This window comes from Alexandromys fortis, unplaced genomic scaffold (genome assembly GCF_014885135.2).
Source record: "Alexandromys fortis isolate MF-2015 unplaced genomic scaffold, M_Fortis_MF-2015_v1.1 scaffold_26, whole genome shotgun sequence".
In the NCBI taxonomy this organism is placed as follows: Eukaryota; Metazoa; Chordata; class Mammalia; order Rodentia; family Cricetidae; genus Alexandromys; species Alexandromys fortis.
This window is the reverse complement of record NW_026067894.1, coordinates 3,611,146-3,625,760: the sequence shown is the minus strand read 5'-3', so window position 1 is coordinate 3,625,760 and position 14,615 is coordinate 3,611,146. Positions and strand designations below refer to the sequence as shown.

At 51.8% G+C, this 14,615-nt stretch overlaps 1 protein-coding gene across 1 annotated transcript; it reads right to left on the bottom strand.

Moving 5' to 3' along the window:
* Positions 1-25: 25 nt before the first annotated feature.
* Positions 26-13,436, bottom strand: Pink1 (PTEN induced kinase 1). The gene is made up of 8 exons (XM_050152926.1): positions 12,987-13,436; positions 8,759-9,043; positions 7,896-7,996; positions 6,005-6,187; positions 5,449-5,612; positions 3,675-3,802; positions 3,207-3,443; positions 26-1,552 (listed from the first exon to the last, which is right to left on the bottom strand). The coding sequence occupies exons 1-8, from the start codon at positions 13,371-13,373 to the stop codon at positions 1,295-1,297; spliced, it is 1,743 nt and encodes a 580-aa protein (XP_050008883.1). The 5' UTR covers positions 13,374-13,436; the 3' UTR covers positions 26-1,294.
* Between the last annotated feature and the right edge of the window lie 1,179 nt (positions 13,437-14,615).

Sequence of the window (14,615 nt, the reverse complement as noted above, 5' to 3'; positions counted from 1 at the left end):
TCTGTAAGCCAGAAACTCTGTTCAGCACGTTACACTCTGCATTGTACATTTAATATTTGACGGCTCCTGTAAGGAACGCTGGCCAAACACAACCATGCAGTTCGTGTGCGGCTCTGCTAGCTCCTGGTGCACGATCAGTTCAGCGGTGCTGGGCAAATACAGACACAACTGGGCGATCGCTAAGGACACACTCCCAGGTGTTCCTCAGGTCAGCCTGGCAGACCCGGCCATCAGAGGATGGCTTTTCCTGCTCATCTCTGAACACAAGCATGTCTCACACATAAGTTGCCCTTAGCCTAGGCAGCACATTCCAAGCCACACCGTGGCCACCTCTTGTCAGATAAATAGCACATTCCTGGTACTAGGAACAGATATCACAAACTGTCACCTGCTGCCTTGTCTTGGATCTCAGTGATGAAGTGCAGGTCTAACCCCCCTCAGCCCGTCTTTGTCTGACAGCACAGCCGTTTATACTGAGGACAGTAAGGGAAGAGGAGCTTTCTGGTCAACAGTGGCACTGAGTGAGGGCTCAGCCTCACATTATCTTTCGCATGGATGCTTTGTCTTAGTCATCAGCCAGCACTCTAAGAGTTAGGCACTATGACAGCATCTAGCCGGGGACTGGGAAACACATCTGTGAGCCATGCTTGCCTGTCACTCACTGCTAAGTATGGTTTTGGTATTTCTTTTTCGTTTGTGTTGTTTTTTGAGACAGGATTTCTCTGTTTGGTCCTGGAAGTCCTGGGACTCACTCTGTAGACCAGGCTGGCCTTGAACTCACAGAGATCCGCCTGCCTCTGCCTCCCAATTGTTGGGATTAAAGGTGTGCACTACCACCACCTAGGCAGTTTTTTGGCATTTCTAAGTGATGGGGGTAAAATGCAAAGAATTTACTGACAGCCAAATTTGAGTGTTGATCCTCTGCAATATTTGTTCGTCCTTTTGTCTCGATGTCAGTTGTCATTACAGCTACTTGATTTCCTGTCTGGCCTTCTACAGCTTGCCAACTCCTGATTTGAGCTGATGCCTTAATCCTATGGGAGAACTTCAGTGGGATGGGCCATAGGATTTATTCAAACCTGCACAGCTAGTGAATGTCTACAGCCTGAACTCTGTCTGAGGTCATTTTCCATTTCCTAGACCTAAGGCTTCCTCTTTGGCTGGTCAGCCCCCCACTTCAGCTTGTCCCGACTCCCACCCACCACCCAAGCCACCTCCTTTGGCCTTCACACACCCTCATGACATCAGGACACAGATGCCCCGAGTCTTTTAGTAACCGCACAGCACAGAGTCATCACGGGGCTGCCCTCCAGGAGCTGAGGAGGAGGGCTGCCTGGCAGAGCGCCTCACACTCCAGGTTAGCCAGAAAGAGCATCTGCAGCTTTGTTTCCACACAGCTCCTCTCCATCAGCCTGCCAGCCAGCAGAGTGGCTGCTGACTGCTGAAGGAGCCAGCCAACCATCTTGTCCAGTTTAAGATTCTTCAGGGCTAGAAGATGCTCACCCCAGAGGCTTAGGTGCAGCACGTTTGCAGCCACGCGTGCAGAAGGTCTCTGCAAAGCAATGGAAGGTGCCGTCAGAATGCCGTCAGCAGGCACTTGGTCCACACTGTGCTGCTGAGGGAGTGCAAGGGGAACTGCCTGCCCCAGTTCCATCCTTCCTCCATCCTCTGTCTTCCATCAGCTGCTCCCTACCAGAGCACAGGCCCTAGCCCATGTCAGCTCTGCTGGGACACCTTTGTCATAGCGGGAACCCACATGACTGGGTTCTAGCACTGGTACAAGAGTTCTCACCTGCTGTGGTTGCTGAGCTAATGCTGTCTGAGCATCTACTGTGAGGAGGCAGCTGTGAACACTGAGGTGTGTGACCAGTGAGGGGTGTGAACAGTGAGGGTGAACAGTGAGGTCCATGTACAGTCAGGTGTGAACAGTGAAGGGGTCAACAGTAAGGGCCGTGAACAATGAGGGGTGTGAACAGTGTGAGGCGGTAAACAGTGAGGGGGTGAACAGTGAGGTCCGTGTATAGTCAGGTGTGAACAATGAGGGATGTGAAGAGTGAGGGGCATGAACAGATGTGAAAAATGAGGGGTGTGAACACTGAGGCAGTAAACAGGAGTGTGAACAGTGAGAGGCAGTGAACACTGAGGGGTGTGAACGGTTAGGGGTGTGCAGGCTGCAGAGCAGCAGGCTGAGGCTGGGTCTGTCTCTGGTTTCTCTAAGGAGCCACCTGGGCCAGACCTGCAGTTGCAATTCCCGCTCAGAGGTTGGCCTCACAGCTTGTCTGAGAGCAGCATTTCCTTCCACGGGTGGCCTCTTTGTTATGCATTCCTCAAAAACACACCCTTTTCTTTCTAAGCCACTCTCTTACTGAAACAAAATTCAAATATTTTTCTTACATTTACTTATATATTGGGGTGGAGCTGAAGGAGCTGGTTCTTCTATAACATAGATCCTGGGGGTCAAACTCAGTGTCAGACTTGGCAGCAAGTGCCGTTATCCACCAAGTCATCTGCTGGCCCTGATTATCGTTGTTGGAGTCTATGATGCCTATGGGTGTGTGTGTATGGCACGTGTGTGGAGGTCAGAGCACAACTTGGTGGGGTCAGCTCTCTCTCTACCTTCACATTGACTCTGGGGTTGAACTCGGGTTGTCAGGTGTGCCAAGCACCTGCTGATCCATCTCACCAGCCATCCTTCTAAGCAACTTCCTACATAACCAAAGCCAAGAGGACTGGGAAGCATGGGGGGGCATGGTGTTTACCCAACATTCATGTGACCCTGGTTTTGAGCCCCATGAATAGAGAGTGAAAGGAGACCAAAAGATGCATTGCTAGGCCTCTGACCCTAGGACTCTGATTAAGGGCTTGCTGGCCAGCTTCCTGTTTTTGTTTGTTTGTTTTTGTTGTTGTTTTTTACAGGGTTTCCCTGTAGCTTTGGAACCTGTCCTGGAACTAGCTCATGTAGACCAGGTTGGCCTCAAACTCTCAGAGAACCGTTCGCCTGCCTCTGCCTCCCGAGTGCTGGGAATAAAAGCATGCACCACCACTGCCCGGCCCTGCTCCTGTTCTTAAAGCTGTTCTGTCCTGTAGTTGGCCTTTGCCTGTATATGACAGAGTTTCATGCCATAGGGCTTGCCTAAACTTGGCCTTTACTCAGACTTGTACAAGGGACCCTCATTCACACAACCCAATGCCAGGAACAGCCTCACCTTGCTGGCCTCTCGCTGGAGCAATGACCTCACCAGCTGTCTTGCATCTGGAGGCACCAGTTTAGGCATCTCTGGCAGCTGAGCTTCCTGGTAGCTGCGGCTCTCAAGGTGGGCTCTGCCTTGGCCATAGAAGGGATTGGCAAGTCCAAAGATTTCATAGGCGATGGCCCCCACAGCCCAGGTGTCAGCCTTGCTGAAGTCAACCACTGTCCTGGGGCCAGGACGGGCTGTGGACACCTGCAGGAAGCAGACAGTGAAAGAGATCAAACCTACCATTTGTGTTCATGTATGTCACCTTAGCCAGGGTCAAATCTAAACCAGAATTTAAATGTGCCATGGAGCTGTCACAGCTGCCTGGTTGATGCTGACAAACATCCAGGGACCTCAGGTCAGCCTAGTTAAAGCAGAGCCATGGGGCGGGGACCTTCGTTTATTGGGAAAACCTAGGAAACATCCAGCAGGACTCACCTCAGGGGCCATGAGGGAACCGTTGCCACCGAGGTCCACATACCAGCTAGTGAAGGGCAACTGTAGGCCAATGCGCTCGTCAGCCAGGCAGCACCCGAAATCCGAGATCACCAGCCAGGGGCAGTTGTCTGCAGAGGCAGCAAAGCTAAGCAGCAGGGTCTGCTCCTGCTCCCTCCCCCGGGTCCCTCCAAAAACCACCAATACATAGGTGAACTGGACGAATAAATAGGCTGTGTCCAGGAACCCAGGCCACCAAGGCCTGGATGAGAGTCTATGAGTGAACTCACAGCAGGGCTGGCAACAGGTACATAGAACTGCTACCCAGAAACAAGGGCCAAAACCCAGGCCCAGGCAGGGGACTAAGTGGAGTGAGGAGGAGCTCCATGGAAAATGTTCTAATTAACTAGATGTGTCCAGAGACCAAAGAACCTCAGCCTTGGCTAAATGATCTCCAAGGGTCTATACACTTTAGGAGTCTTAGGTTTGAATATGCAATGCCAATAAATCTAATAAATGGGTCTTGGGAGATAAAGGGATTCCACACATCACACAGAGTTCCTTGAAAAGCCAGTTCACCTTTAGCTTTTTAGTTATACATTTAATAATTTTAAATTTAAGTTTACTGTTTGTTTGGTTTTGGTTTTTCAAACAGGATTTCTCTGTGGCTTTGTAGCCTGTCCTGTAACTAGCTCTTTTAGACCAAGCTGACCTCAAACTCACAGAGATCTACCTGCCTCAGCCTCCCAAGGGCTGAGATTAAAGGCGTAAACTACCACCACCTAGCTAAATTTCCGTTTAATTTTTTAAAAATACTTATTTTGTATACAATATCCTGTCTGTGTGTATGCCTGCAGGCCAGAAAAGGGCACCAGACCCCATTACAGATGGTTGTGAACCACCTTGTGGTTGCTGGGAATTGAACTCAGGACCTTTGGAAGAGCAGGCAATGCTCTTAACCTCTGAGCCATCTCTCCAGCCCTAAGTTTAATTTTTTAAAAAGATTTATTTCTAGTTTTATCTACATGTATGTGTCTGTCAGGTGTATGTAGGTGCCCATGGAGGCCAGAAAAGATCATCTGGAGTTACAGGCAGTTGTGAGCTTCTTGTGGGTGCTGAGAACCGAACTCAGGTCATCAGGAAGAGAGTGGAGCACTTAACCACTGAGCTCCCCAGCCCCATGACTCCTTTAGAACATCCCCAGGCAGGTGTCTTCTACCTGAGTGCTGCCAGTGACAAAGAAGGCCAGGTTTGTGCAGGCAGATTTCACTGAGCTAGAATCTACCTTCCTTTCACTGTTTCGAGAAGAACTGCCAAACTAATGATATTGTCCGCAAGTGGGCCACAGAGAGAATCCTGGGAACTGTAGGAGAGCTGCTCCTGTATCACCCATCTGATGCTGGGGGAACCATCTCTTGTGTGGAGCTAAAGACAACAGTACAGAATCTTAGAGCATTCAGGGACTGGGCAGACAGCTCCATGGTTACAGTGATGAGGACCTAAGTTTGGATTCCCAGCCCTATGTCAAAGCTGTGACCTTGCACCATCTATGAGATCCGGTACCCTCTTCTGGCATGTATACATATACACATACATACATATATATATACACATATACACATAACAAACATAAGGGAGAACGATGGGAGCAGAGGCTTGGCATCAACCTCTGGACCCCACATGTGCACCTCACATGTACACACACAAACCCTGACCTCAGTGTTTCCATTTCCCTTCCCCCATCTCCCTGGAGCACTCTGGTGTGGTCAGCACCTACCTGAGTCCAGTTCCACAAGTATGTTGTCAGATTTGAGGTCCCGATGGGCAATGCCCTGCTGAACCAGGTGGTCCACGCCCTCCAGTAACTGCAAGGTCATCATGGTAGCCAGGCGAGGACTGGGAGTGTGCTCCTGAAGGTACTGGCGCAGGGTGCAGGGATAGCTGACGGGAGGGAGGACAGGATGGCTGGGCATCACAATTCCCAAAGCCTCATCCACTCTTAGAACTGGGCCTTTCTTCTGGAGCTTCTGTTCTTTATCCCAAGCATCCTCTAAGATCCTACCCTTCCTGACCCTGAAACTCGGAAGCCATGACAGTGCCACCCCCACCTCCTCAGATCCATCCCTGCAGAGGGGTGGTGCGGAGAGAGGACACCATAGAGAGGGGAGCTGTGACTGTCAGGAGCTGGGAGTCTGTACCATTTCAACAGCTGTCTCCCGCACACAGCATGCTTCGGTGTTCCCAGAAGCTCTGTGCTCCAAGGACAGGGACCAGCTCCCACCAGAAAGGAGAGGCTGCTTTAGAGTCCCTGTACCCCACACACCAGCACTTACTTCTTCATGACCAGGAACAGTGTGCGACTGTGGCCCAGGCCTCCCGGGTGGAAGCGTGCTGGCAGCACATCAGGGTACTCAGCCAGGGCCCCTGGCAGCAGGGGCACAGAGGAAGTGAAGGCGCGGAAAATCCGGATGATGTTGGGGTGTGGGGCCAGCTGCTTGGGACCGCCTCTGGATCTTCTGTTCAGGCAAATGGGACAGCAGATGAGGCCGGACCAGAGGCAAGTGCTGGGAGGACAAGCTAAGGCCACCGCAAAGGTGCTCATTCACTCACGCAGAGTGACCAGTATCCACTGCAGGTTTGCCCTGCTCCAGCTACTGCATGCACCATGGGGCACTCACTGTGGGGCACCCCAACAGGGGTAACCCCTCACATTCGAGGGCTCCTCTAGTCCACCCTTTGGCTCATCTTTTCATCCCACGTGGCCAAACACAATGGCTAAGACACCCTGGAAGCTTCCACACTCAGTCCTTGGCCTTGTCACTCATGCGCTCTAAGCTCAAGGCGGAGTGGGAAATGGGGACTACAAACAGATGCGCCATGCAAGGGGTCAGCAAGCACACAGCGCTACAGTTGCTCAGCAGTGCGCACCCGGCGGTGCTAGTGCCCACTATTGTCTAGTATTCGCTACTGTGTACTGAGTACCAGGCATTGGCTATGATGCTGGGAGCTGTGCACAGACAGGGCAGAGTCACTAAAGCCACCGCTTTGAGATCTAACACAGGAGGAATTCTTTTAGCTTTCCAAGGACAAGGACCAAGTCAGCTCTCCGAGGACAGGGATCCAGTCCAAATCTTCTTCCTGATTACAGGGACTAACATCCCCTTTCCCAAATGACACCCCAACACAGGTGCAGTCTGTTGTAGTGGTGACACCTGGTGGCCCTTGTCCACTCCCACAGCCATGGCCCCACAGAGGCACAGTGGTGAACACCGTGGACAGGGTGGCTCTGCCTCCTGGGTGCCAGCTCTGATCCTCAAGCCAAGGCTGACTGGACCAAGACTGGGCATTTGAGATCCCAATGGCTGGTGGGGAAAGGAACAGGCAGGTTGGTCGCTTCTCTTAGTGGACACAGGGAAGGCCACAGGAAGCAAAGGGCTGAAGAAACGGAAGAGCCACGGGGAAGAAACACCAGCGCTGAGGGTAGAGAGGAGAATGCAGGAGGATGCCTGCACTGTCCTGGAGCCTTGTGGCTGAGTGCACATGCGCCCTTGTCCTGCCCTTCTGTGTCACAGGAGTGGTCCCCTGCACTATGCAGCGCTGCTTTTGTCCCTGGATCATTGGTGACATGCAAGTCAGGACCTAAGCAGAAGGCTGGCAGCGCCAGGGCAGGTGTCCTAAGAGCCCTCAGGCAGTGTGGGAGATGGGAGAGGAGCAGGGTATGTCTGAACCAGGTCTGTCTGCAGTGCACAGAGAGCAGCCTGGCATGGCAGACAGGGCTTGTACTTCTAGGGATGGTGGTGTGGAACTCAGAGTGGGAAGGGTGTGAACAGGCAAGGATGAGGAAGGAGGTGGGAGAAGCAGCAAGGAGCTGAGTCCGAGGCCTCTGGAAGAAGTCCGAGTGGATGTGGCCTGAGTGCTCTAGGGGGAGTTTCTCTGGAGACCCAGCAGCACGTCAGCTAGTGCCCTGCACAGACACCCAGGCTAGAATGCAGAGACACCTGGGCAGACAGGACTGGAGGCCAGATGGCTATGAAAGCCCTGGGGAGAAGCGGAGGGTCAGGCTGTTTCAGATGGGAGTCTGCACTGTCAACATCAGCAGTGTTTCCACCTAGAGACTGCCTTCCAGGACATCACTCGATAACCACCCACTAGTGCTGGAGATAAGAATGATGTGTTTGTTCTCAAAGAACCTGCAATTGCTCTGGTGGGCAAAGCAGTGCTTACCTGTAGGTGACTCCTCCATACTCTCCATCCAAGGCTACCCGGCTCGCTGGGACCAGCTCCTGGCTCATTGTGCTTAAGATGGCTTCACTGGAGGAACCTGCCTGGAACACATCCACAGCGCACCCATGATTCCACAGACATGCGTGGAATGTCAAGTCTGCTTGGGATCTGAACCAGGATGTCTGCAACCTAGAACTGGCTTTGACAGTCAAGGTGAAGTAACCTCTCTAAAGCAGCTAGGCAAAACCAGTTCCTCCTGGAGGCTGGAGGGAGGTACCACTTGGAGCATGCTTCCCACACCTCAAACCCTTGGTACAGTCAAGCGTCCCTGGGCAGGAACAGAGGCCAAGATTTCAGAGCCCAGGATGCTTCTCACAGTGATGTCTCTGATCACCTCCAGCTCAAACTGGCCACAGAGAGGTGGCAGCAAGCCTTGGATCAAGTTATTAAAGTATGGGGAAAAACATGGCTCCCCTGGCCAGGGAAGCCAGTCATAGACGGCATGAGGGGTGAATGGTTATATGGCTGACCTCAAATTAAATAACCAGCAGCTCAGGAACCCATGGTTTAAGCAGTTGCCACTCGGAGTGGTTCACAGACCAGAAGCCTGAGCAACATCAGAACTTGGATAAAAGTTAGACTCTCAAGCCCTGACTGACAGAATCCAAATCCGTCATGGGGCAGAGCCTCTGGTGGATGGTGGATATGTTACAGTCTAAGACTGCTAACTCCAGCTCTCACGTAAGAGAGCGGACATCTAACCCCACAGGCCGTTCTTGAGGAAAACCTGTGAGCACCTCCCCCGCCCCTGAAGACTGACACTTTGAGATGTGCCTGCTCAGAGATGAAAGGGCCATCCTTACCGAGATATTCCACATCATCTTGATGGCAAAGGGAAAGGCCAGGGTCCCTGGAGCCTGCTCCCCATCTGCTCCCTTTGGGAGGACATCCGGGCCATTTCTTAGAAGGCTAACACACGTGGCCTTCTTCAGGTGCTGGGGCAACGTGGGCATGGTAGCTTCGTACACGGCAGCACTGCAGCCCTTGCCAATGGATTGTCCTATCAGATAATCCTCCAGACGGAAGCCATGCCAGCACCGCGTGTCCAGGGGGTCAGACACCAGCTTGTTCTTCTGTGTAAAAATGGCCTGTGAGGAAAAAAGAAGGCACTATGATCCTGGGGGATCTAGTGAGGCCACCACAGAGCAAACACAAGAGGGAGAGAGGCACAGTGAGGCAGGGTCCTCACCAAGACTGCCACCTTGACTTTAAGGGTGGGCTTGTCTCGGGTACAGGCTAGCCTGCTTCTGTCTCATTGTCTAACAGTCTTTCACAGACACCCCTTCACTGTGATCGGAGACAGCCCAATGTAGGCCCCGCATCTGTGGCGTTAACCAACCGCAGATTGAAAAGGGTCTTAAAAAATACAACTGCAGACTGTTTAATCCCAGTACTCAGGAGTCATAGGCAGGTGGAACTCAGGAGTTCAAGGCCAGTCTGGTCTACAAGAGCTAGTTCCAGGACAGCTAGGACTGCTAAACAGAGAACCCTGTCTCAAAAAAAATTATATCTGCAGTCCAGAATGCTGGTTCACACCTGTCCCAGCACTCAGGAGGATCATGAGTTTGAGCCTGGACCATATAGTGAGACCTTGATTTTTTGTTTGTTTTTTTCAAGACAGGGTTTCACTATGTAATCTTGACTGTCCTGGAACTCACTCTGTAGACCAGTCTGGCCTCAAATTCACAGAGATCCACTTGCCTCTGCCTCCCGAGTGCTGGGATTAAAGGGGTGCACCACTGAACCCTAAACAAGTAATTCACATGTACGTTTTTCTTGCCATTATTCTGTGAGCACCACAGTGAGCAGCTCTTCACAAGGCATGTGTTAGGTCTTTGTGAGGCCATGCCGGGCACTGTCGGTGATCAGGAGATGATGTGCAGCACACAGGAGCTGCGCACAGCTCTGTCCATACAAAACCACCATCTGACCGGAGAGATGCAAACTGGGTCTGCTGATCTGGATATCTGAACAGGACCTAGAACCCATTCCCTGTGGACACCAAGGGACAACTCTGGTTTGTCCTGGAGCTTTGCCAGCCCAGGCTGTGAGTGCCTACATTTGTTTATTTCTGGGGAGCTGGGGCCTTCCCAACGCTAGGCAAGTGTTCTGTCTCTGAGCTATACCCCAGCCCTGCCTGTCACTCTGTACTTATCCCGTAGCTGCCTCTCCCCTAGTTCCTTCATGAACCTCTTCAGGCCCCCTTCTGCATTCTTGCTGTGCTGAGCACACCTCTGTTTACTCAAGGCCAGCTCAGGTCATCCTGCCTCCATAACCCTGGGGACCAACCTGTCACACATGCCTTCTGTAGTTCCCTAGGCTCTGGGTCCCTAGAAAGAAACTACTATACCTTGAACTGAAACTTCTAACTGTTCAGTACAACGGAAACGGGTGTCCCTTGCTATCAGCTTCATAACACCCAGGGGCAGGAAGAGATGCCTGCACAGTAATCCCCATCATCCAGGGTTTTGAGTTCGAGATACTTTTTAACTTTTTGTTTTGAAGCAATTACTCTCACAGAAGTTGCAAAAATAGCACAAAATGTCCCTTGTGCCCTTTCCCAGCCTTCCCAATGGCAACACCTACACAGTGGTAGCACAAACTGTCACCAAGTTTCATCCGATTGTAGCAGGTTCCAGAATTTCCTTCCTTTTCAAAGGCTGAATAATATCCTACATTGTGTGTATGCACCACTGTCTGTCCATTCAGGCACTGACAGACGCAGGGGTCACCTTTACCCCTTGGCTACGTAAATAAGCTGTCTTGAGCGTAAGCGTAGCGAGGTCTGTGCACGCTTTCCATTCTGTCGGGTATCCATGGAGAGAGGAACAACGAGATAGAGTGGTTCTGTTCTTACCCTTTTGCTACCATTTTCCATAGCAACTGCAGCACACAGGACTTTATATAAATGTTTTTCTTACCCCCAGTAGATGCCAATGACTGCAATACAGTCTGGTGGGGTAAATACATATTTAATTTTGTATTACTTTCCATCTGCTCTGGCCACCAATAAGGCATGAGAGAGCCCATCTCCCCACCCTCATTGGTACCTGCTATTGTCCTTATTTCTGTCTTAGCTCTTCTAGTAAGCGTGCACGGATACCTCATCTCATTTTAAAGTGAACATGTCATATGGCCAGTGGTGCTGAAAATCTTCACATATGCTTACCTGTCACCTGTACATAGTTTTCTATTGGTTTGCTTGCTTCCTTGGGACAGGGTCTTACTATGTGGTTATGTAAGATACAGAAATTGGAGCCGGGTGGTGGTGCACGCCTTTAATCCCAGCACTCAGCAGGCAGAGGCGGGAGGATCTCTGTGAGTTTGAGGCCAGCCTGGTAGGCTCCAAAGCTACAGAGAAACCTTGTCTCAAAAAAAAAGATACAGAAATTGAATTATAGTATTAGGAACAGAAAGTAGAGGAAATGCTTGCTTGGTTTTTCTTTGATCCATGTCTTTAAACATGATGCTTCATCCTCTGCCCCTCAGCCCAACCCTGTAAGGTGCAGGGGCTATGTTCACTTGGCACATGGTTCCAGACCCCAGAAAAAAGGCTGGCTTCCCAGAAGGCTGAATTCTGGCAGCCAACAATGGTAAGACTTGAACTGTACAGCCAGCTCTTTCCCGGGCCTGCCTGCAGGCTTTAGATCTGCCAGCCCAACATGAGCCAAGTCCTCAAAATAAGTCCCCGTCTCTAAATATACACATCCTGTTGGTTTTGTTTGTCTGGATGACCTTGACTAGAAGACTCTGTGAGCAGAAAGAGAGGTCGCTGTGCTATTTCAAGAGTTGAAAAGATCTAAGAACTCCCACGTATCCAATGATAACCGCTTGGGTTAACTAGCCTGGTGGATCCGTTGTGTTCTCCCTCAGTCTTGTCTGTAGTTTCTGCTCAGCCACTCGCCCACTCGTCCACCGTCTGTCTAAACTGGAGCAGCAGTCTGGCTCAGCACAGGGCACGGGCTTAGGGCACTCCCTTTAACTAGCAGTGTGGCTTTGGGTAAGCCATCTCACCTTTCTTGAGTACGTGTCCTCCATAAACTGGGATGACAACTACATCAAGGAATAAGAGTGTTGTTATGATTTTTAGAAAATGTATACAAAGCATAGTGGTGCAGGCCAATAATCCCAGCACCTGGGAGATGGATAGGAAGATTAGAATTTCAAGGCCAACCCGGGCTACATAACAAGTTAGCCCCCTTAACCCCCCGCCCTTTTCTTTGAGTAAAGAAAAAAATTTACTCAAAGCCACTTGCCACAATGCAACAGGAACTAATAATTAGCAATATCTCTTCTAAAACATACTGTTTGTAAAAGAAACGCAAAGTGCTGGCCTATCAGGCCATCAGTAAATGGGAAGTCAGACTTAACTGATGATTTCCGATTTACAGTTCAGTAAAAACAGACCTTAATCTTTACCTTATCCCTCCACCTACCCCCACTACCAGGTATAGGTATGCCCTAATGACGTGTTGCTCCTAGAGGCATAACTAAGATGCCACCCACCACTTAGAACGGTCCGCGAGTACCCCACCCCTTGAATTGCCCAACCACGGCTCAGGGCCCTGCCCCTCCCAAATTCCCAGGCCCTCCTATCTCAGATTCCTGGTTCATCCTCAGACCTGCCCCTACACTAAAGACTCCAAGCCGGACGCCAAAACTGGCCAGCTAGCTCCGCCCCAAATTCCGCCCCCAATCAGCGGCGCAAACCTGAAGACCCAAGAAACGCTTTCCAGACCTGCACCTAGCCACGCCTCCACCCTAAACCCGCGTTCCCTATTTCCTACTGACTCTAGGGGCCTCCACGCCCCTGCTTCCAGCTTTGGTTCTAGCTGTAGCCTCTCCCTGTCTGGCTCCAGGTCCTTGACGGACTCCACCTGATCCTAGCCTCGCCTCCACCCTAGCGCCACTTTAGCTGTGGCTCGGCACCCAGGGTTTAGGGCCCGCCCCCGGCCCAGCCCCAGTCTCCTAGCCCCGCCTCCTCCTGGACCAGGCCCCGCCCTCTCCGGCCCCGCCCCCCACTGCGCTCACCTGGATCTCCTGACAGGCCGAGGCGGCCCGCCGGCCCTCCGCCTGCTTCTCCTCGATCAGCCCGAGCCCCAGCCCGAAGGCCAGGAAGACTGCTCGGCCGCAAGGGCCCGCGCCGCCCCGGGCCCGCACCAGGAACTGCCGCTGAATCCGCGCCGCCAGCCCTGCCACCGACTGGCGGAAGAAACGGTAGCGCTCGGGAAGGGGGAGCCCGAGCGGGCCCGGCTGTACTCTAGGGCCTGCGACACGGCCCGGACGCTCTCCGCGGCCCCAGGCTGCCGCGGGGCCGGGCTTCCCCAAGCCCGAGACCGGGCCGGGCTTGGCTGCGAAGCGCAGCAGAAGCGCCCGACCCAGCTGCAGGCCTCGGCCCAGGGCCTGTCGCACCGCCATGGTAGCGCGGCTATCCCGCTGCCACCGCCACAAACGTCCGGGGAAGCTGAGGACAACAACAAACTTGGGGCGGAGCCTATGCGCAGGCGCGGGGGGCGGGGCCGCGGCAGTTCCCCTGTTCGGTGCGCGAGGGCGCTGTGCGCTCATCCGCTAGTCTCTCCTAGTCTGGGTGGTTTGCACTTTGAACCCTGATGGAGCGTTTGCAAAAAACTTCCCTGGCCCTGGTTGAGAAATTGAGCCGGTAAACTAATATCTGTTATCAATCACCAATCCAGGCCCTTTACACCTTTAAACTGATGTAACTCCCCCGCCAATGATAGAAGAGTGCCAATTTTGTAGATTAGAGAGTGCTGTGTTTCCAGATTGCATGCAGATATCAGAGCTGAGGTTGAAGTTCAAGCCGGCTGTCGAGGGCCTGGTCTCTTCTCCCCCACCCCCAAGTGCCCTCATGTTCCTGTACAAGTAGAGGTTCCAGAACTTAGGGCTAGGAGGGAAATCTCAACCAAAGACCCCAATGTATGTCTACTGAGTGCTGGAACGAAAGGCCTGTGCCACCACACGCTTTCCAGGCTTAAAACCAACAAAAAAAATCCTAACGGGCCAGACTTATGACGTACTCATTAAGAGCACTGGCTTCTCTTCCAGAGGCCCCAGGCTCACAATCATCTGTAACTCCAGTTCCAGAGGATCCAACACTGTCTTCTGGCCTCCTCAGGCACCAGGTACGCAAGTGGTGAATAGAGATGTATGCAGGAAAATCATGCATATAAAATAAAAAACAAAACAAAACAAAACCAACAACAACAAAACCACCTAAGGTCCAGGGCTCTAGCTCAGATTCTTACATTTGCAAAGCAAACTTTACTTATTTGCATATTTGTGTGCTTGTGTGTGAAGTTTACCTATAGAAATCAGGCAGCTGCAAAGGGATCCATATTTGAATGGTAAGTATAAGGTGTGTGTATAAGGTATATGCATCTAGTTATGCAGATGGAAACCCAGTAATTTCACACTTGCTTGTTGATTCACAGGATGCATACGTATGTTCAGAGTACTGGGTGTGGTGGCCCACAGGCTGAAATACATAGAAAGATCCAAGCTAGTCAGGGATACATAGTGAAACCATGTCTTTAAAAAAATGTCATTCCGGGCTGGAGTGATGGCTCAGTGGTTAAGAGCATTGACTGTTCTTCCAGAGGACCCGAGTTCAATTCCCAGCAACCACATGGGCTCACAACCATC